Source organism: Pan troglodytes, chromosome 15, assembly GCF_028858775.2.
Source record: "Pan troglodytes isolate AG18354 chromosome 15, NHGRI_mPanTro3-v2.0_pri, whole genome shotgun sequence".
Taxonomy (NCBI): Eukaryota; Metazoa; Chordata; class Mammalia; order Primates; family Hominidae; genus Pan; species Pan troglodytes.
Window position 1 is genome coordinate 67,922,026 of NC_072413.2, and position 17,495 is coordinate 67,939,520.

Sequence of the window (17,495 nt, forward strand, 5' to 3'; positions counted from 1 at the left end):
GATTATATGGCCTTGATCAATTGCTCAACTTTTCTGAGTCTCAGTTTTTCCATCTGCAAAGTGTGATGCAGAAGATTACCTCTTGGGTGGTTGTCAGGATCAATTAAAATAATGTATTTAAAATTCTTAGCCCTGCCCCTGGCACATAGAAGGCATACAATAAATGAGAATCCCCTGGAAACTTATTTCTATTCTACTACGACTTCTTCCTCTCTAATTCCCTCTTAGAATGCTGTAAAATTTCAGCAGTGCAATTGGGTGCTTTATAGTCTAGGTTTTAGATAAACGTAGTCTTCTTTCTTGGAACTTCTGTACTAAAATATAATTTTTAAGGCAGTTTTCTGGTGGAGACAGGGACCCCAAATAGATTTAGATCTGGCATGGGGAATCTGTTTAAGGTAAAGCAAACTCTATTTTAAGTGTCTCCTTCAGAGATGCTTTTAAATGCACCAAAAGTTGGGGAGATATACCCTATCGAGGTAAAAAGGAGAAAATTTAAAATTGTCTTTTTCTGCTTTCCCTAGAAGAAATAGTTTCTTATACAAGACCAAACACTCCAGCACAAGTCATCCTTAGCCCTATCTTTTTGGAGGCCGATCAGAAGGCAGTCAGCCCTGTATTTTAACCTAGCCTAAGTACTCTGATTAGCTTGAGCAACTTCAGAAGTTGGCCTGTGGCCTCCCGAGCCCCTCTTCCAGCTAGTTTGCTGGGGTCTCTTTAGAGTTGATATGTTTTTCTGGATCAGGTCAGGAATGGAATTGCCTTTTAAAGAGGCGCCTGTGTTGTGACCCAGACCAAGAAGAACCTCCTCCAAGGAGCTTGCTACATATGGGTGGCAGCACAGGGGTGGTTGTGCTTTGGTGTATCCCCACTCTGAAGTCTGTGCCTGGGACCTGACTCTGCAGCTCAAGGGTACTAAGGCCCTAGAAGGATGTGAAATAGGAACAGTGAGGATTGCGTCCACAAGACCATGAGGGGCAGGAACTATGGCAGTGTGCCCCTCCCTGCAGATCCTGTGCCTAGCACAGTGGCTGACCTTAGAAGGGGGTTAGTAAATTTTATGGAATGAATGAATGTGGCAAGTTGTGGAGCTAGTGTATGAAACTACCTTCAGGTTTTGAATTGTTTTGCAAGGAAACGAATGCCAGGGGAGTTTTGTCCTAAGGGCATCTTTCAGCAATGATGGGAGAGCCAATGTCCCTCCACATCCCTCCCCTACCTGAAGCTAGAGCTGCATGTCTTGCAAGGTCTTATTTTTGGCCCTGTGATTTTCATTTCTCCCCCATTCTCCCAGTTGACGACATATCACCACCGTTTGTCACCTTCTAGTCTAAGGGCCCATACAGGTTACATGTGTGCCCTAGAGAGGCTGCTGAGTGCTGCTGGCAGCCCCTATCACAGCACCACTTTGGCTTGGGACATTAGAGTTCATCCCAACTGGTGAGATTCAGAGCTGCATCATAGGGAAGGCTGAAGACTGCCTGTCTGTGTCATCTGAGCTGAAGAGGGAGACTACGTGGTGAGGATGCAGTTGCCTGGGTAGACGCTGCCCGAGAGGGCATCTGGGCCTGTAATGCTAATGACACTGTTGAGAAAGGACACTGAGTTGTTCTGTGCTGAACTGAGAACCGTAGGTGTGACACAGAGGAACAAGTAACCCCATCCGACTTCCAGAGATCAAGAAGCCGAGAAGGCATCCTTCCTCCTTCCCCTCCCACTGCGAGTCTGGGCAAGCTTCACTCAGTCCCCGGCCTTGTGTGGGCCATTGCCGGCCAGCGTTGGATGCTTTCGAGGTGACAGCAGAATTTGGTGTAGAACTTTGGGTGCAACTTGGCTAAAGGCAGGTCTGGGTCAATCTGTTTGGATTCTGTGTGTGCCTCACTCTCATCCCTTTAAAACAGGTGTTTTTTAGGAAACTTAGAACTGAAGAAAAGTGCCAAGAAAAAAGCCAAACCCACCTATAACCCATCTGTATTCCTACCATTCAGAGACAGTCACTATTAACATTTTGGTGTATTTCCTATCTTTTTTCTTTCTCTTTTTCTGTCTGGAGTGGGAGGAAGATTACTTACATATATACACACATAAGTATGTATTATATGTATGTATATTTATATACATGTTTGATATGCTGCTTTGGTTTTAGTTAATTTTATATTGTGAGCATTTCCCCGGTCAATAAAAAGTCTTGAGAACTGCTTTGAAGGCTGGGTGAAAAGTCTTTAGTACTGAGTCTTTTGGGTGCTATCCTTCGCATCAGAAAAGCCTGTGGAGTTCCCGTTCTTTGAGAGTGTGCAGGCTTTGCTTAGTGTGCCCTGCATGCTCTCTGGGAGTAGATCCACGCACCCCTTGCTATCTTGTTTCTACAGGACTGCTTAACAGATGGGATCTGCTAAGTGCAAAAGCAAGGGTCCTCTCAATCAGTTTGCCTAATCCCATGTTTGAGGGAAATCTGACCTTAAGGGTTATAAATGTCTGGACTAATAGAAAAAGATCCTCGTAGTCAAATACAGGTTTTTGTCCTTAAAAGAAAGATCTTTGCTCTGCCCTGGAACTGAAAGGGTTAGTACATGGAAGAACCATTCTTTCTCTCCCTCAGGAGTGGGTTTGCTTTGGTTTTCCACTGATCTCCCGTTCCTGCCTGTAGAATTTGACATGGTTTTATTTACTTTTCCTTGGCCCAGTTTGGGTCAACAGGATTTCTCTCCTGCTCAGAACAGCCTCACAGTTGTGCGAAGTCAGACGTGAGCCTGGGGCCTGGGCAGCGGTCATCAATCCTTGTCCGAGCGACGCAGTGGGGATTTTCAGCTTGAGATGGTCTGACAGCACCAGCGCCACCGCCAGTCCCACACGGGCCAAGCTATTTCCTCTCCTCTTTTGCCTGTGACTTTGAAAGCATTTTGTGTGTGTGTTTGAGGGTATGCACACATGCATGCTCACATGTGTGCATGTATGTGCTTGTGTGTTTGGTGATCTGAAGCCAGGCATCAATCAGTACAGCAGGATCTCAAATGACAGTGGAAATAGCAATGAAAGGAAGCACACGAGTTAAACACACACAGCCCCAACAGAATTCGATGATATAGCAAGACTGGGATTTCCTCTTCTGTTTGTTTTAGTCTGCACTTGCTCAGCTTCATTCCCAGGGCTTAGTGCTGTAAGGGAGTGGATTTCCTCAAGTGCTGTGGATAAAGCATTTCTTCCTCTGTTATCTCCCTTGCCAGTGTAAATCTCTCCACTGTGTAAGTGGAAATGAAGATGAGCCTGTGTGTATGCCATAGGATTTCACCCAAATTAAACAGGCACTTAAATGACATTTTCCTTCATGATAATCCTATGACACTGAAATATACCAGTTCTCCATTTAGTTATTACAGAGCCATGACATACTCCCCAGGGGCTGGGAGAGTATAGTACTCTGCCTCTTCTTCCTGCTATGTTTAGAATTTGTGTGGAAGTCTTTTATCGTGGGTGGGCTATGTTGAGGATGTTTTGGGCCCTTTTGTATTGATAAGGCGATCAGTCGGTGGTAAAAGCACAATATGCGAGTGGATAAATATTTTCTAAGGTTAGAAAACGAATAGCAGCAACACCAAGAATCCCATTAGTGGCGTCGTGAGGGCTAACGGCAGCTCTGCAGCAGGATGAGAAAGGAGACCCAGACAAGAGGAGAGTCTGTCTTGCAGGTTCAGTGGCTCAGGCCTGGAGAGTGGCTTTTGGGCTTCTTACCCCTTAAGATGTTGTTGGGCTGCTGCTGTACTGGGGATGGAGCAGGAAGCACACTGGGTGGGGCTCACCTGGCCCATTTGGCTCATTGAAGGAGGGACAAGGAGTGTCCATGACTTCTGTCGGTGGCGTGAGGGTCTCTTATAGGACACTGATAAGGTCTCCATTCACCTCCTTTGGGGAACATACTGTGATATCGGAGGGCTTATGTCTGGTGATGCAGAGCAGATCCAGAGGAGAGGAAAACAAAGACTTCCAGTGCTATTGTTTTTGCAAGTAACTTAGCTGGCAGCTTTCTTCTTCCACATTCTTGGTCCTAGACTCTTGAACAAGAGCCAGTGATTGTGCCCTCCAAACGATGACTTCCTAAGGGCTCTTCTCAGTGTGAGGGTGTGTGCACGCATGTCACTGTGTTCATCTGATGGAAGCACACATGCCTTAGCTCATGAACAGGTTCAGCTGATCAGCCCTTTTATTTAAAGCACTATCCAACTCCCACCCCTTTCAAACTCTCCGTCGGACTCTGGGCCAGGTTAGCTTCATTTCAGCCACATTGTGAGTTACTGAGTGTATTAGTCTGTTCTCACGCTGCTAATAAAGACATACCCAAGACTGGGTCATTTATAAAGGAAAGAGGTTTAATAGACTCACATTCAGCAGGGCTGGGGAAGCCTCATAATCATGGTGGAAGGCAAAGGAAGAACAAAGGCATATCTTACATGGCAGCAGGCAAGAGAGCGTGTGCAGGGAACTGCCCTTTATAAAACCATCATATCTTGTGAGATTTATTCACTATCATGAGAACAGCATGGGAAAAAAAACCACCCCCATGATTCAATTACTTCCCATCGGGTCCCTCCTACCACATGTGGGGATTATGGGAGCTACAAGTCAAGATGAGATTTGGGTGGGGAAATAGCCAAACCATGTCACTAAGGCATTTTGTCTCACAGCCAGTTCCAGTGTCATCTTTATGGAAAACCAATCTCTGGATCTTACTGGCTTTTGCAAGTTCTCTCTAAGTTTGGGGTTGCCTGTTGGAATCCCACAGTCTGCTAAAGGGACCCAGTCTCCCCTTAGCTTCTATTCTGATAACTTTTTGATAACTGGTATTTCCATTTCTCTTCTGTCTGTGATTATACAATAGTGCCACATTCACATTTACTCCTAAATTACAATGACTCTAAGACCCTCATCTGCTCAAACAGTAACTCCCCTTAGTCCCCACTTTGGTGTGCCTTGGATACTTGCAGAAATAAGTTATAATTTCCCCTTTGCCCAAAGGATGCTTATTGCTGGCTGTGCCCATGGTGAGAGCCAGGTCCAGGTGAGTGGGACTATCTCCCACTGCTGCCAAAGCTGTCGATTCAGGTGCCAGAGCAGGGATGGGCTTCATGCAGAGGTGGGAAGAAGGACCCACCTCATTTCTGTTTCTCTTTGCCATCTAGCTCTGTGAGTGCCCAGAATCTCTCAAGGGGAACTTGAATCTTTTGGATGCCACTTTCAGCTTCTGCATCTCCCACTTTGTCCAGAATCTCCACAAGTCTCTTGCGAAAACAATTCTGTCTGTTTTGGGATCTTGTCTTTCCAACAAGAGGGGTTCAGTCACTGCCCAGCACCCAGTTGTATTGAGATCAACCCCAGCCATCTTCCCCACTCCCCACTGAACTTCTCCCTCGGTCCCCTAGTGGTAAAACACATCTCACATATCACTGGGTGCAAAGAGCTACCAGTGATGATGAGCTGAGGATGGTGGCCCAGGGTCAGGTGGCACAGGAGTATCCAGCGCTCACTGCCACAAGCCAGCAGGCTCAGTGACATGCTAGATATTTGTGTTCTTAGTAATGCTCAATGAAAACTTAGAGCATATTGCTGGTCAGAGCTCATAGGAGTGTTCAGGATAACTTTATAAGGAGTTACTACCCTTGGCTGAATAAATTGCTCCTGCCAGGTGGAGCGATGGTGCTAATTTAACAAACCCTTCCTATCAGATGTGTGTGTCATTGGGAGGAAGGGCAGGACGCTTAGAAACAAACAGGCATGAAGAAACTCCTTCTTTGTCCTCTTTGCCTTTGCACCCCCACAAGTCTAAGTCCTCTCTTATAATCCATGATCTCTTGGATGCACCCCAAGTGTAAGACCATTTTGTGGCTCCTTGTTAATACCATCAGCTTAATCTCTATTTTTTTTCCCTCAATGCTAGTGGGCTGAGAGGATTAAAAATATCTGGATCCTGGGTCCTGGAGAGCTCTCTGTTTATTTGATTTGGAGTGAGAGGAGTTTTTGTGCTGGTGGCAGACTTTGAGGGATGAGGAGAGGGAATGGGCATGTGACTTTCTCCAGCCTCTGCTTCCCTAGTATTTAGTGACAGGGCAGGGGTGTGTGTGCACAAGCAGAAAATAAAAATAAATGCCTTCCGTCTCTGAGTAAAAGGTTTGATGCCCTGTCGGTGATCAAGGAGGACTAAAACCTAAAGGGCATTTAAGTTGTAGGACTCCACTCATGCAAAGAAGTATTTTGATCTCCACTTGTCCTCCTTTCTCCTTCTTTCTCACGAGGATGCATGCTTCTGGCATCCCGCCCTGCCCTACCTAGCCTCGTGGAAGTCCTGTAGGGCAGCGACAAAGCCCACTGATATTCTCTGTGGGCAGCAACTCTGTTCCATAAGACAGTGATAGGATTTGGTTCTTGGTGCTCTTATTTCATCCAGTTGGTCCAGATTCCACCTGGTGCATTTGCTTTTCAGCCTGGGGTAACCACCTCTCAGGAGGAGGCAGCGTGCATGTAGATGCCTAGTGTAGCACTCAGAAACTCATTGCCTTTGACTAGGCTGTAGTTCTTGGGGGCTGCTGATGGGTTTGCTAAGCTCATCATCTACAGTGTGGCCACACTTATTACCCAGGACACCCAGCCACTTCGTTGGCCCAAATGTGCCCCTTCTTTTCCATCCCCACTGCTGCCTTATTCAAGCTTATTAACCTCCTAAGTGTCTTCTCTGTTGTCTCTCATACCCTTGCCAAAGATTTCCACAGCTCGGGTCTGAGTTAGTGTTTTACTTCCTTCATTGGCTTTCAGTTTTTTAACAAAACAAAACACCAAAGACAGCTGGGAATTTTTAGGATCCTCTATGATCTCTCCCCAACCTGGCCCTAGGGGCTGATTTCTTCTATGAATGGTCATTTCTAAACTCTATCTTGAAATTACTTTGCTTGTCTACTTAGGTGTACCTGTTGTGATTCTCTTAGCTTGTCCTTTCAACATCCCTTCCTACTTGTGAAAATCTTTTAAGATCCAGTTTATGGCTCCTTCCCTGAGAAATTCTCCTGGATCTTTTCAGTCTGAATTTACCTCTCCTTCTAGCCCTACAGAACACAGTGTCAGCTGCTCTGTCCAGCACTCAGCAGAGCCCTGAAGCATAATAGGTGCTCAGTGAGTCTTTGCCAAATGGATGGTTCTTTTTCCTTCCTCCCTGCCTCTCCTCTCCTCTCTTTTCCTTTCTACGAGTTTGCTGTGACCATCTCACATCTTGGATTGTCTGGCATCCCATTTTCCCATATCCTATCTGTTTGTTTGTGACTTAGGCTTTGCTTCCTGGTTTCAAAAATGCAGCCCCAGTGGAGATATGTCCACATGTCAGTCTTTGCAACTAGATCAGCTTGTAGGGGCAGGGCCTGTGTTCTTGTTTATTTTCATAATCCTCAATGTACCTAGCATGGTGGCTTGTATTAAAGGGGGTGGGCAGAGAAATCGCCAGAAACTTCTCTGAGTGCCTATGGGGGTGTCTGATGTGCCCTTCAAAGCAAACATTCTTTGGAATTTTTTCTTTAGTTTTGTGTTTATTGTTTTTATCTTGTTTGTTTGCTGAGTTGTAATTTACATGGGGTACAATTGACCCCTTTTAGGTGTACACTTTTATGAATTTTAACAAATTTATATAGTTGTGTAACCACTACCATAATCAAGATCTAGAATATTTCCATCGCCCACAAACATGTTCTCCTGCTTCTCTCCTTATCTCCAGTCCCTGGTAATCATTAATCCAATTTCTGTCACTTTGGTTTGGCCTTTTCCAGGATGTCACATAATGGAATTATATAGTATATAACTTTTTGAGTCTGGCTTCTTTCACTTGGAATAATGCTTTATTTTTATTTTTTTGGAAATTTGATGACTTGGGCCCTAACCCTCACTTTATGTGCACCTGCTTTTCTGAAAGATTGAGAAGGAGCATGGGTTTGGGGCTGCAGACAGACTCTGTGTGGATTGGGAACATGTAGGTTAACTTGGCCCCATTTGCGTTCTTATTAGGGTCTCTTTAGATCCAGGGTCTCAGCTGCTTTGTCAAACCCATGGGTTCTCCTCTCTCCTGCCTTCCTACACAGTGGCACCTGGTGTAAGAGAGCCTTCTCCCCTGGGCCCTGGCCCATCATCCCTGTGGCTGCTGGTGGTGGGGGGCACAGTGGAGGAGGGAAGTCGGGTGGGTGGGGTGAAGTGACCGCTAAATTCCTCCCTTGGGGAGGGGGTGGTGGTGGGGTGATGAAGGTCAGGCCTCTCCTAGCTAAAACAACAGAAGTGGCTCCAGCTGCCCAACAGCTGGAGGGGGTGTCTGCTTTCCCTCAGCAGCGTGAAAAGCCCTTTAATCGGGCATGCTGCTGTCAGGCTCTGTCGCAGAGGTGTGTGGAGGAAGAGCAGATGCTGCTGTTGCTGGCAGGCCTCTCCTTCCCTTTGACCTCCCTTATCTTCCCTCTTCCATCTTCACAGAGCCCCCCTCTGAAGCCAGCAGGTCGAGGCCCTTCTTTGCACCTGTGTAAATGCAGTGGTCATGGGGTCAGGGAAGGGTGAGAGCGAGCTGGCAGATATAGGGATGTGGATTTTTAATGCAGATGACGAATTTGATAGTGGGTGGGTGAGTGATGTTTTAATGGGAAACTACTCTCCATTCCCAAAGATGCAGGCCCCAGAGAAGAAGGCCAAAGTCCAGTTTTGCAGATGGCGAAGGATGTGGTGAGAGGCGAACAGTCCCAGGTTGGAGAGCAAGTGGCTGAGCCGCAGCTAGACGTCTGGAATGTGATTCTCTGCTTTTTGTTCCAGGCATTGGCTCCAAGAGTGGCTTTCCCCCCCTTTCAATAGCAGGTTTACCTCCCAGAAATGCTTTTTAGTACTTGAGTTCTAAAAACTTGAGCTGGACCATGATTTACAAACAAGACAGAAAAACATCCCCTCTCTTGGGAGAGCTCTTTTTGCTTCTGGTGCCCTTCTCCTCTTCTGTTCTCCTGGGGGCAACTACTATAGACCCAAACCACTGTTGCCAGAGCTGACAGCAAAGCCCTTTCTGCCCCTCAGTGGCATCTGGGGCATAGTGTCTGATATCCCTACATTGAGGAAGGCAGTGTGGTGTGGAAGAAAGAACCTGGTCTGTGAGGATCAGACTTAGAGGAGTGCTCTACCACTTACTGACTTAACCTTGCTCAGCCTCGGTTTTCTCCTCGTTCATTCAAGCCATACATATTGATTAAATGCCTCATCTGGGCACTGGGGATGCAGCAGTGTCACACCCAGATCTTGGTTTCTGCCCTCAGGGAGCTTACAGTCCGGTGGAGGGGCATGGACAAGCAATGTAAAATTAAATGATGGGCCATTTTAATCACAATTATGGCACAGGCCACAGTGGACCATAGTGGGTGTTCTGGGGGCTCATTACAGGGATCCCGACCTGTTTTGGAAGGCAGCAGCATTTACCCCGGAATTGGAGTTCATCAGGTGGAAGCACATTCCAGGGAAAGGGGCCGGCGTGTGCACAGTCCAGAGGCAGGAAGGAGCTGCAGAGCTGGGCTGTGGTTTCTGCCCTGCCTGTTACCACCCAGCAGGCATACATGTATGGATTGTTCTCCTTCCCTTTCCTTCCAAATAGGCATTTGCAGATTGGACATTTGCAGGTGGAGAAAACTCACCATTATTTACGATGTTGAGGCTATAGAAAAGTGAATTTAGGGTGTCAAAAAATTGACTTATAACTGATTTTTTTTTCCATCTGGCTATTGTTCTTACTCAAGTGCATGCGTATGGTAGCTGCCCGAAAAACTAGAGTGCTAATCACATTGGCTGTTAAATTGTCAGAGTTTTCCACCTTGACATATATTAATTTCAGGCTCATCAATCTAGAGTCTCAGATACTGCCCGAGTTATGGGTGAGATGACATCTCTGGGATGGTGGAAAGGCTTCCTGGAGGCTAAGGCCAGGTTCATTGGGAATGAATTCCATGATGATTTAGTGATATGTGGGTACTATCTCAGCCATACTGGTATATCCTCTTAGAGATTTTTTTCATTTCCATTATTCCAAGGAAAAAATACCATGTTTAAGATGTGACTTTTATTATCTAAGAGATAGATGTTCCTTTAAAGAAAAGAAAGGAACAAATACCTTTAATCACTATACATTTGAGAGCTTTAAGGTATTGTTGGTAGTTGGACAAAGAATATTTCTTTTCACAGTAAGTGACAGAAAAAAGAGCTACTTCTTCATGATATATTTTAGGTAAGGTTTGATATTCATTCATTCATTCCTCAAACATATACTGAACAAACTTTTTTGGTAAGGTGCTGTGTTACGCCCTATGTATATAAAGAGGAATAAGACACAATCTTTTATAGACGTGTAAATAGATAAATGATAATGCAGTATATCGAGGGTTTTGATAGAAGTATAAACACAGTGCAGCAGGAGTGCCAAGGAAGCTAATGGTGGTGTTTAAAATATGAAAGTATTTGCTTTTTAGGATGATAACCTCAGTGGCAATGTGGAATTTGAACTTGGATTAGGGGTAGGGATGGGGGCGGAAGTTTGGTGCCAAAGAATCAAACGCCCAGGCAAGAGATAAAGGACTAAATGAAGTCGTCATGGATAAGACAGGAAAGCCTGTTGGAGACAGAGCCCCAGCCAAGCTCCCAACTGATTGAAGTCAAATCTGTTACCTCAGGTGGTACCATGTGGAGCAGAAGAACCTCCTAGCTGAGCCCAGCCAACCCACATAATTATGAGAAATGATAAATTGTGGTTTGAAGCTACTAAGTTTAGGGGTGATTTGTTTTGCTCCAATAGATAAGTGAAGCAAAAAGGTTGAAAGTGAGTACTTGAAGCTGTGTTACATATGAATTTATTAAAGAAAAACCTAAAATTAATTTGAGTTTGGCCTGTGATTTTTGAGTATGGTATCACAGAGAGAAATGTCACTTGCTGCTCCAAATTGTGGACTTCACTCTCCCAAATCCAGTGGATAGACCACTGACATGGTTGTTTAGCATGGCTATCGTCTCCTTCTCTACACCCAGGAAAAATATACGAGTATGCATATTACCAGAAAAATACCTGTTTAGATTTTAGATATTGGTTAAGTCAGCATTATACTAACAGGTGGAAATTAAGAGGGTGAGAACAGATCTATATTATAAAGAATTAAACATCTCCTCCCAGATGGAACCTTAGGCTGGCTCTTTTATTCCCTATATTGTCATGGAAACTTGGCAGTCAGTCAAAACTAACACAGCTTGTGGTATTGGGATGGTCTCCCTGAGCAAAAGCTGTGTGGCAGGGCTTGCATTCTACTATGCTGGAGACTGAAGGGGAAGAATCAGCATGTGTGCATTTCAGATGGAGGGGATGACTAGTCTAAAATTGATTTCATCTACCCTGATCTCCTCCATGGCAAAGGCAGCCCTCAGTCAGTAGCTTACTTTTCCAATAGGAAAAATGACTTGTTTATGTATATATCAAGTATCCATCCTACTTTACAAATGTGAACAAAACACAGAGTGTTTGGAGTCATCCACTCTGCAAGGAGAATGGGTAGGAGAGACAACTGCAGATATACAATTATCCCAGCTCCTTTTGTTTGGTTTCTGTATTATGCAATCATATTTAACATTATTATTTTATTTTTAGTGTCTTTTGGTTAGGAAGAAGGAAAGGAATATAAGTGAAGATTTCTGTAAAACTGCTATTTCCCTCTAGAAGGAAATGTCTCAGTGTTTGGCTTGTTGGAGAGATGGCTTGCTCCTGCCCAATCCCCCAAATTTCCACCAACCATGATTGCTCCTGAGCAACTCCAAACTCCTGGAATATCCTGGTTTTGACCCATAAATAGTGAACTGATTTTCTATCTGACATAGTTTGGAAATTTGTCCCCACCCAAATCTCATGTTGAAATGTAATCCCCAATGTTGGAGGTGGGCCCTGGTGGGAGGTGCTTTGGTCCTTGGGGTGCATCCCTCATGGCTTGGTGCTGTCCTTGCAATAGTGAGTACTTGTGATATCTGGTTAAGTGTTTGATCCACCCCCCTATCCCTCTTGCTTCTGCTTTTGCCATGTGACATGCAAGCTCCTGCTTCACCTTCTGCCCTGAGTAAAAGCTCCCTGAGGCCTCCCCAGAAGCAGAGCAAATGCCGGTGTTATGCTTCCTGTACAGCCTACAGAACCATGAGCAATTAAATCTCTTTTCTTTATAAATTACCCAGTCTCAGGCCGGCCTTTCTTCCTTACTTCCTTCCTTCCTTCCTTCCTTCCTTCCTTCCTTCCTTCCCTCCCTTCCTTCTTCCTTCACTCCCTCTTTCTTTTCTTTTCTTCTTTTCTTTTCTTTGCTCTTTTCTTTTCTTTCATTCTTATTCTGTCACCCAGGCTGGAGTACAGTGGTACCATCATGGCTCACTCCAGCCTTCACCTCTTAGCTCAAGTGATCCTCTCATCTCAGCCTCCCAAGTAACTAGGGCCATGGGCATGCATTACTATGCCTGGCTAATTTTAAAATTTTTTGTAGAGACAGGGTCTCTCTCTGTTGCCCAGGCTGGTCTTGAACTCCTGGGCTCAAGCAATCCCACCTTCTTGACCTCCCAAAGTGCTGGGATTACAGGTGTGAACCCCCATGCCCAGCCTCAGGTATTTCTTCATAGCAATGCAAGAATGGCCTAACATACTGTCTAATTTCAAAATGCAGAAATTATTCTCCAGATCAGCTTCTTTTTTCTTTTTCTTTTTTCTCTTTTTTGTTTTTCTCTCAATCAGTCTTCACCTGGCTCAACTGAGAAAAATTCGATTGAAGACTATGCTCCTTCCTCTCTCTTCTCCTCTTGGTTTTTTTACTTTATAACTGGGCTGTTGCATACGGTAGCCTCTAGCCACATGTGGTCATTTAAACTTAAATTAACTAAAATTAAACGTAACTAAATATTTGATTTCCCAGTTGCACTAGCTACATTGCAGTGCTTAATAGCCACATGTAGTTTGTGGCTGCTGTACTGGACAGCACAGATATAGAACATGTCCATCATGGTGAGAAGTTCTTTTGAACTGTGTGGCTTCGGAGCGTTCCAGAGTCTCTAGGATTAAGTCTTCTCTTATTGCCTTTATCTTAATAGCTCCATGGTGTCCTGTTAACATGCTCCTTGTCTCCACCCTAAATGGTAATCTCACTGAGGGTGGGTACCATGTTGGTTACATGTTGCTTCCTATGCTGGTACAGTGTTGGGTTCACTGTTGGTGATCACTTATTGAGTACAGAGCAGTTGAACAGATGAAGGAATGAACTGGAGGGTTTGTGGACACAGAGTAATCCCTTTGGGGCCCTGGAGCTTTGGGTGATCTTATTAGGGCGTAGTCATCTGGTTAAAGCTTCATTTTATAGAGCTCATTTTTGTGTGTGTGAAAACAATCACAAATACACACAGTTCCTAAAACAGATGAAAATGTGACACCATAATTGATTGAAGATTGTCAATGACCCCATGCTATCTCTGAACTTTTTATTTGGCCTTAGGGACCAGTAATTTCTAGACAGGAATATTTTGGGTGCTCTTCTGAAGCTGAGAATGATCTCTGTGTGTTGGGATGGGTGGGGCCTCTGAAGTTCTTTAACCTGTCCGTTTGCTGACAGAGTGTTCCCCTTATTAGGAAGCTGGTCTCTGGCACAGCTGCTGTGGCCTCTCTCTCAGCGTAGAGCAATCCATTTTCAAACCGATTTTTTGGCCTGTAGCTCAACTTCACGGGGATGCTGGCAGCTCTCCTGTCCCGTGAGCTGCAGCATAGGCAACTAGGCAACCTCAGTGGGTTTGAAAAGAAACTTTGTCTTCCTCTCCCTCTTTTTTCTGTGTGTTCTCTTAAACCACGCCCCCCTTCAATTAAATTCCAAAGAAAGAAGATGAACAAGAACTTATACGTGACTTAGGATATGTTAATAATTGAATCTTCACACCACCCTATGAGGCAAGGCTTGTTACTACTCTTGTTTTACGGATGAGAAAACTAAAAGCCCAGAGAAGCTAGGCAACGTTTCCAAGGTTAAACAGCATGTGGGTGCTGTTGCTGGTACTGACACCCATGGCTGGGCTCCAGAGCCAAGCTTCTAATCACTAGGTCCCACTGCCTTTCATTATAACAAACAGAAACACCGGCCCACCTGCAAAAAGGACTTCACAAAGTCAAAAACTGTTGACCAAGCACCTACTCTGTGTGCCAGACACCAGATGCTGAACATCCAGGTGAGACAGCCCTGCCCTCCAGGCAAGTCAGGCCCAGCTCAAGACACTCCTGATGAGAGTTCTTGTTCTGAGGTGGAGTAAAGATGGCAGGCTCTGGGCCACCTCTGCCCACGTGCAATGCGGAAGTGGGATGGGAGAACATGGCTGAGGACGGCAAGGCTGTAAGCACAGGGGCATGAGGAGTGGCCCCAGCGATCCCTGGGGGTGGCAGGAGCCCGGAAAGCCAGGCCTGTGATGTCCCACTGGCAGGTGTTGAGGGAATGGCAGGCATGAGATGCTGCTACAGGGCTGCACTCCTCCCACACATGACGGAGGGCCCCAGGATTGTGCTAGATGCTCGGGGGAGGTGTTCACAGGCAAAGCAGACATCGTTCTCATCTTCATGGAGCTCAGAGTTGGGGATTCCATTGGTAACCAAATCATGCAAATGAATTCTTCATTACGAACTATGTGAAGAGCCATGAAGGAAAAATGAAGTGTGAGAGAGTATTACAGGAGATCGTCCTCACCTGGGAGAGTCAGGGAGAGCCTCCTGGAAGAGACCGCCTGAGCCAAAATCCGAAGCAGGGTGGGAGGGAATGGAGAAGGAACAGCGTGCCTGAAGGCCTGGAAGTAGCAGCAGAGGTAGCTCATTTGATAAATGGGAAGCAGGCCCATGTGCCCCACCAGCAGGGAGCAAGGGGGAGCAGGGAAGAGAGAGCAAAGGGCCAGAGAGGGGCCCCCGGGTCTGATTCTCACCAGGCCGGGGAGACGATGTAAGGGTCCCCGAGCTCATGGGTTTAAAGCAGGGGCAACTCGAGGGGGGTTGAGGCTGGGGATCGTGTGCAGGGCTTGACTGAACAATGCTGTCCTCTCCCATTTCCCCCCGTCAGCTCACCCCTCTTCTGTGGGGCAGCCCTGGAGGCAGTGGGCTTCCTCTGGAGATGATGATCTGAGTTATTTATTTTTGCCCGTGAGCACTGTACTCTATCAAATGCTGTGCTCATGAGACACTATCTGGATATTTCCCTTTGGGCCCTGGGCAAGATTCAGGTGTGACCTGTGAGTGCGTGGGACCCCAAGGTGTCTGAAGAGAAAGCGCAATTTCACTGTCCATTTGGACAAGGCCTGTGCAGTGGTTTCAGCCCTCAGCTGCTCCATCCCTGTGCTGGGCAGCCAGCACCCAGGCATGAGGTCCAGTCCCAAGAAGGGACTGGTTTTATAGCTGGGATGTGGTCTGTGTATTTATGGACGGGTTCGGGCCCTCTTTGAGTTTGGCTAGTGTGGGGTGTGTGTTTCCAGTACTCCCTTGAAGGGTGTGGTACCACCTCTGAAACTTTCTCTGCTGTTCTGGAAAAGGGTCAACAAGTTCTCATCTATTTGCTTCACACAAAGGGCCCACAAATACATTAGAGACAGAGCTTGTGTTCACGCCTTCCCAAAACCTCTATGAGCTTGGTTTGATTACATAGTCAACTCTACGATTACCGATGGCCTGATTTGTGCTCATGACATTGCCATTCATTATTGTGGGACATTCATTCCCTCAACCCAGTCTGATGAAGAGCCTCGTTCTGTGTGCTCAGGACTCTGCTATATGGGAGTAGATAAGGGTGGACCCAGGTCTCAAGGCCTGTACAATCTAATCATGGGTTATGGAGCAGAAGCTCATGGATTGTAATAGCCCAATTATTGTTCTCCAACTGTATTCTGTTGTTGTTAACAGGGGGTTCCCTGATATAGGGGTTCATGGTTAAGTAACTGGAAGATGCTTCATTGTATATGCCCCTTGATCTGGTTGATTGTTGTGTAACAAACTACCACAAAACTTAACGGCTTAAAACAATTTATTATTATAATCTCTCTCAGTTCTGTGGGTTAACTGGGCTCAGCTGGGTGGTTCTGACTTTGGGGTCTCTCATGCAATTATTTATTTTCATCTCTCTGAGTTGCAATTAGATGACAGCTGGGACTAGACTCACCTGAAGGCTTCTTCACTCAGCATGTCTCTGTGCCTGGGTTGGTTGGGCATTTCTCTCTCTGCATGGTTTTGACATGGGTAAACTTGGGCTTCCTCATAATATGGTGGTCTCAGGGTTGTTAGGCTTCTTACACAGCAGCTGGTTTCCTCAAGAGTGATTATTACAAGAGGCCCAGGAAGGAGCTGCAAGGCTTCGTGTAACCTAACTTTGAAGTCCCCAGACACCACTCCCATAGTATTTTCTTGGTCAAGCAAGTTTCTGAGGCCAGTCCAGATTCAAGGGAGAGGAAATTAGACTCCATAGCTCAATGAGAGGAGTAGCAAATAATTTGTAGCTGTCTTTAATTTACTATGCGTCTTGGAGGTTCACAATGCATAAGAATGTATCAGAGTCATCTGAGAAGCCCTTCACCAAGAAAATCTGCTTAACTCAGCATTTTCCAAGCTGATTATTGTTGTTATTTTAAAAATCAGGAAATCTGTTTCTCACAGAAGATTATTTAACTTCTGTATTCTGCCAGAGAGAGGTGGGCAAAAATTGGAGGGATGATAGATTTGGAGCTCACTACGATCTAATAAATAAAACTTTCCCGAGATGGAATTTGGAGATTTATGGTATATTCCTGATTTGAGGATACACCCAAATAGAGGCTGCATGGCCATCTGCATGGATGGAGAGGCTGGACATCCTAGAGGGTAAAGCTTTGATTTTACTTCTGACAGATTTAGGTTCTAATTCAGCCTCCACTGCTTATAGCTGTGTGACACTGGGCAAGTTACGTCTCTGGGCTTCAGTTTCCTCGTCTACAGAATAGAGTTTCTATTTTATAGGGTTGTTGTGAGGACTGAGATCCTGGATGTGAATTACTTGGCACAATGCCTGTTAATGGTCAGTAATTGTTAGACATTATTGTTCTTATGATGCATAGAGGATGCCTTCCTTGGTTAGACTTTGTGGCTGCTCCGTCCCCTTCACCTTTAGGGTTTTATTTGGGTTTATTAGGGACTTACTTTCTAAAGGCAAACAAGTACTATAAGTCATGGACTAGCCCCTACTTTTCTTGCAAAAGTAACCTCTGTACCCTTTCACTTTTTTCCAACCTAGTTTCTAATAAGTGACCGTGACCCACAGTGCAACCTCCACTGCTCCAGGACTCAACCCAAACCCATCTGTGCCTCTGATGGCAGGTCCTATGAGTCCATGTGTGAGTACCAGCGAGCCAAGTGCCGAGACCCGACCCTGGGCGTGGTGCATCGAGGTAGATGCAAAGGTGAGTGT

At 45.6% G+C, this 17,495-nt stretch overlaps 1 protein-coding gene across 8 annotated transcripts in view; it reads left to right on the forward strand.

Annotated features, from left to right (window-relative positions):
* SMOC1 (SPARC related modular calcium binding 1) overlaps positions 1-17,495 on the forward strand; it is a 149,284-nt gene that overhangs the window by 51,806 nt on the left and 79,983 nt on the right. For all 8 annotated transcript variants that reach the window (XM_009428031.5, XM_009428032.5, XM_054666670.2 and 5 more), the window contains exon 2: positions 17,322-17,487. In XM_009428031.5, coding sequence (XP_009426306.1) covers positions 17,322-17,487 — 166 coding nt within the window. The remainder of the gene's footprint in view (positions 1-17,321; positions 17,488-17,495) is intronic.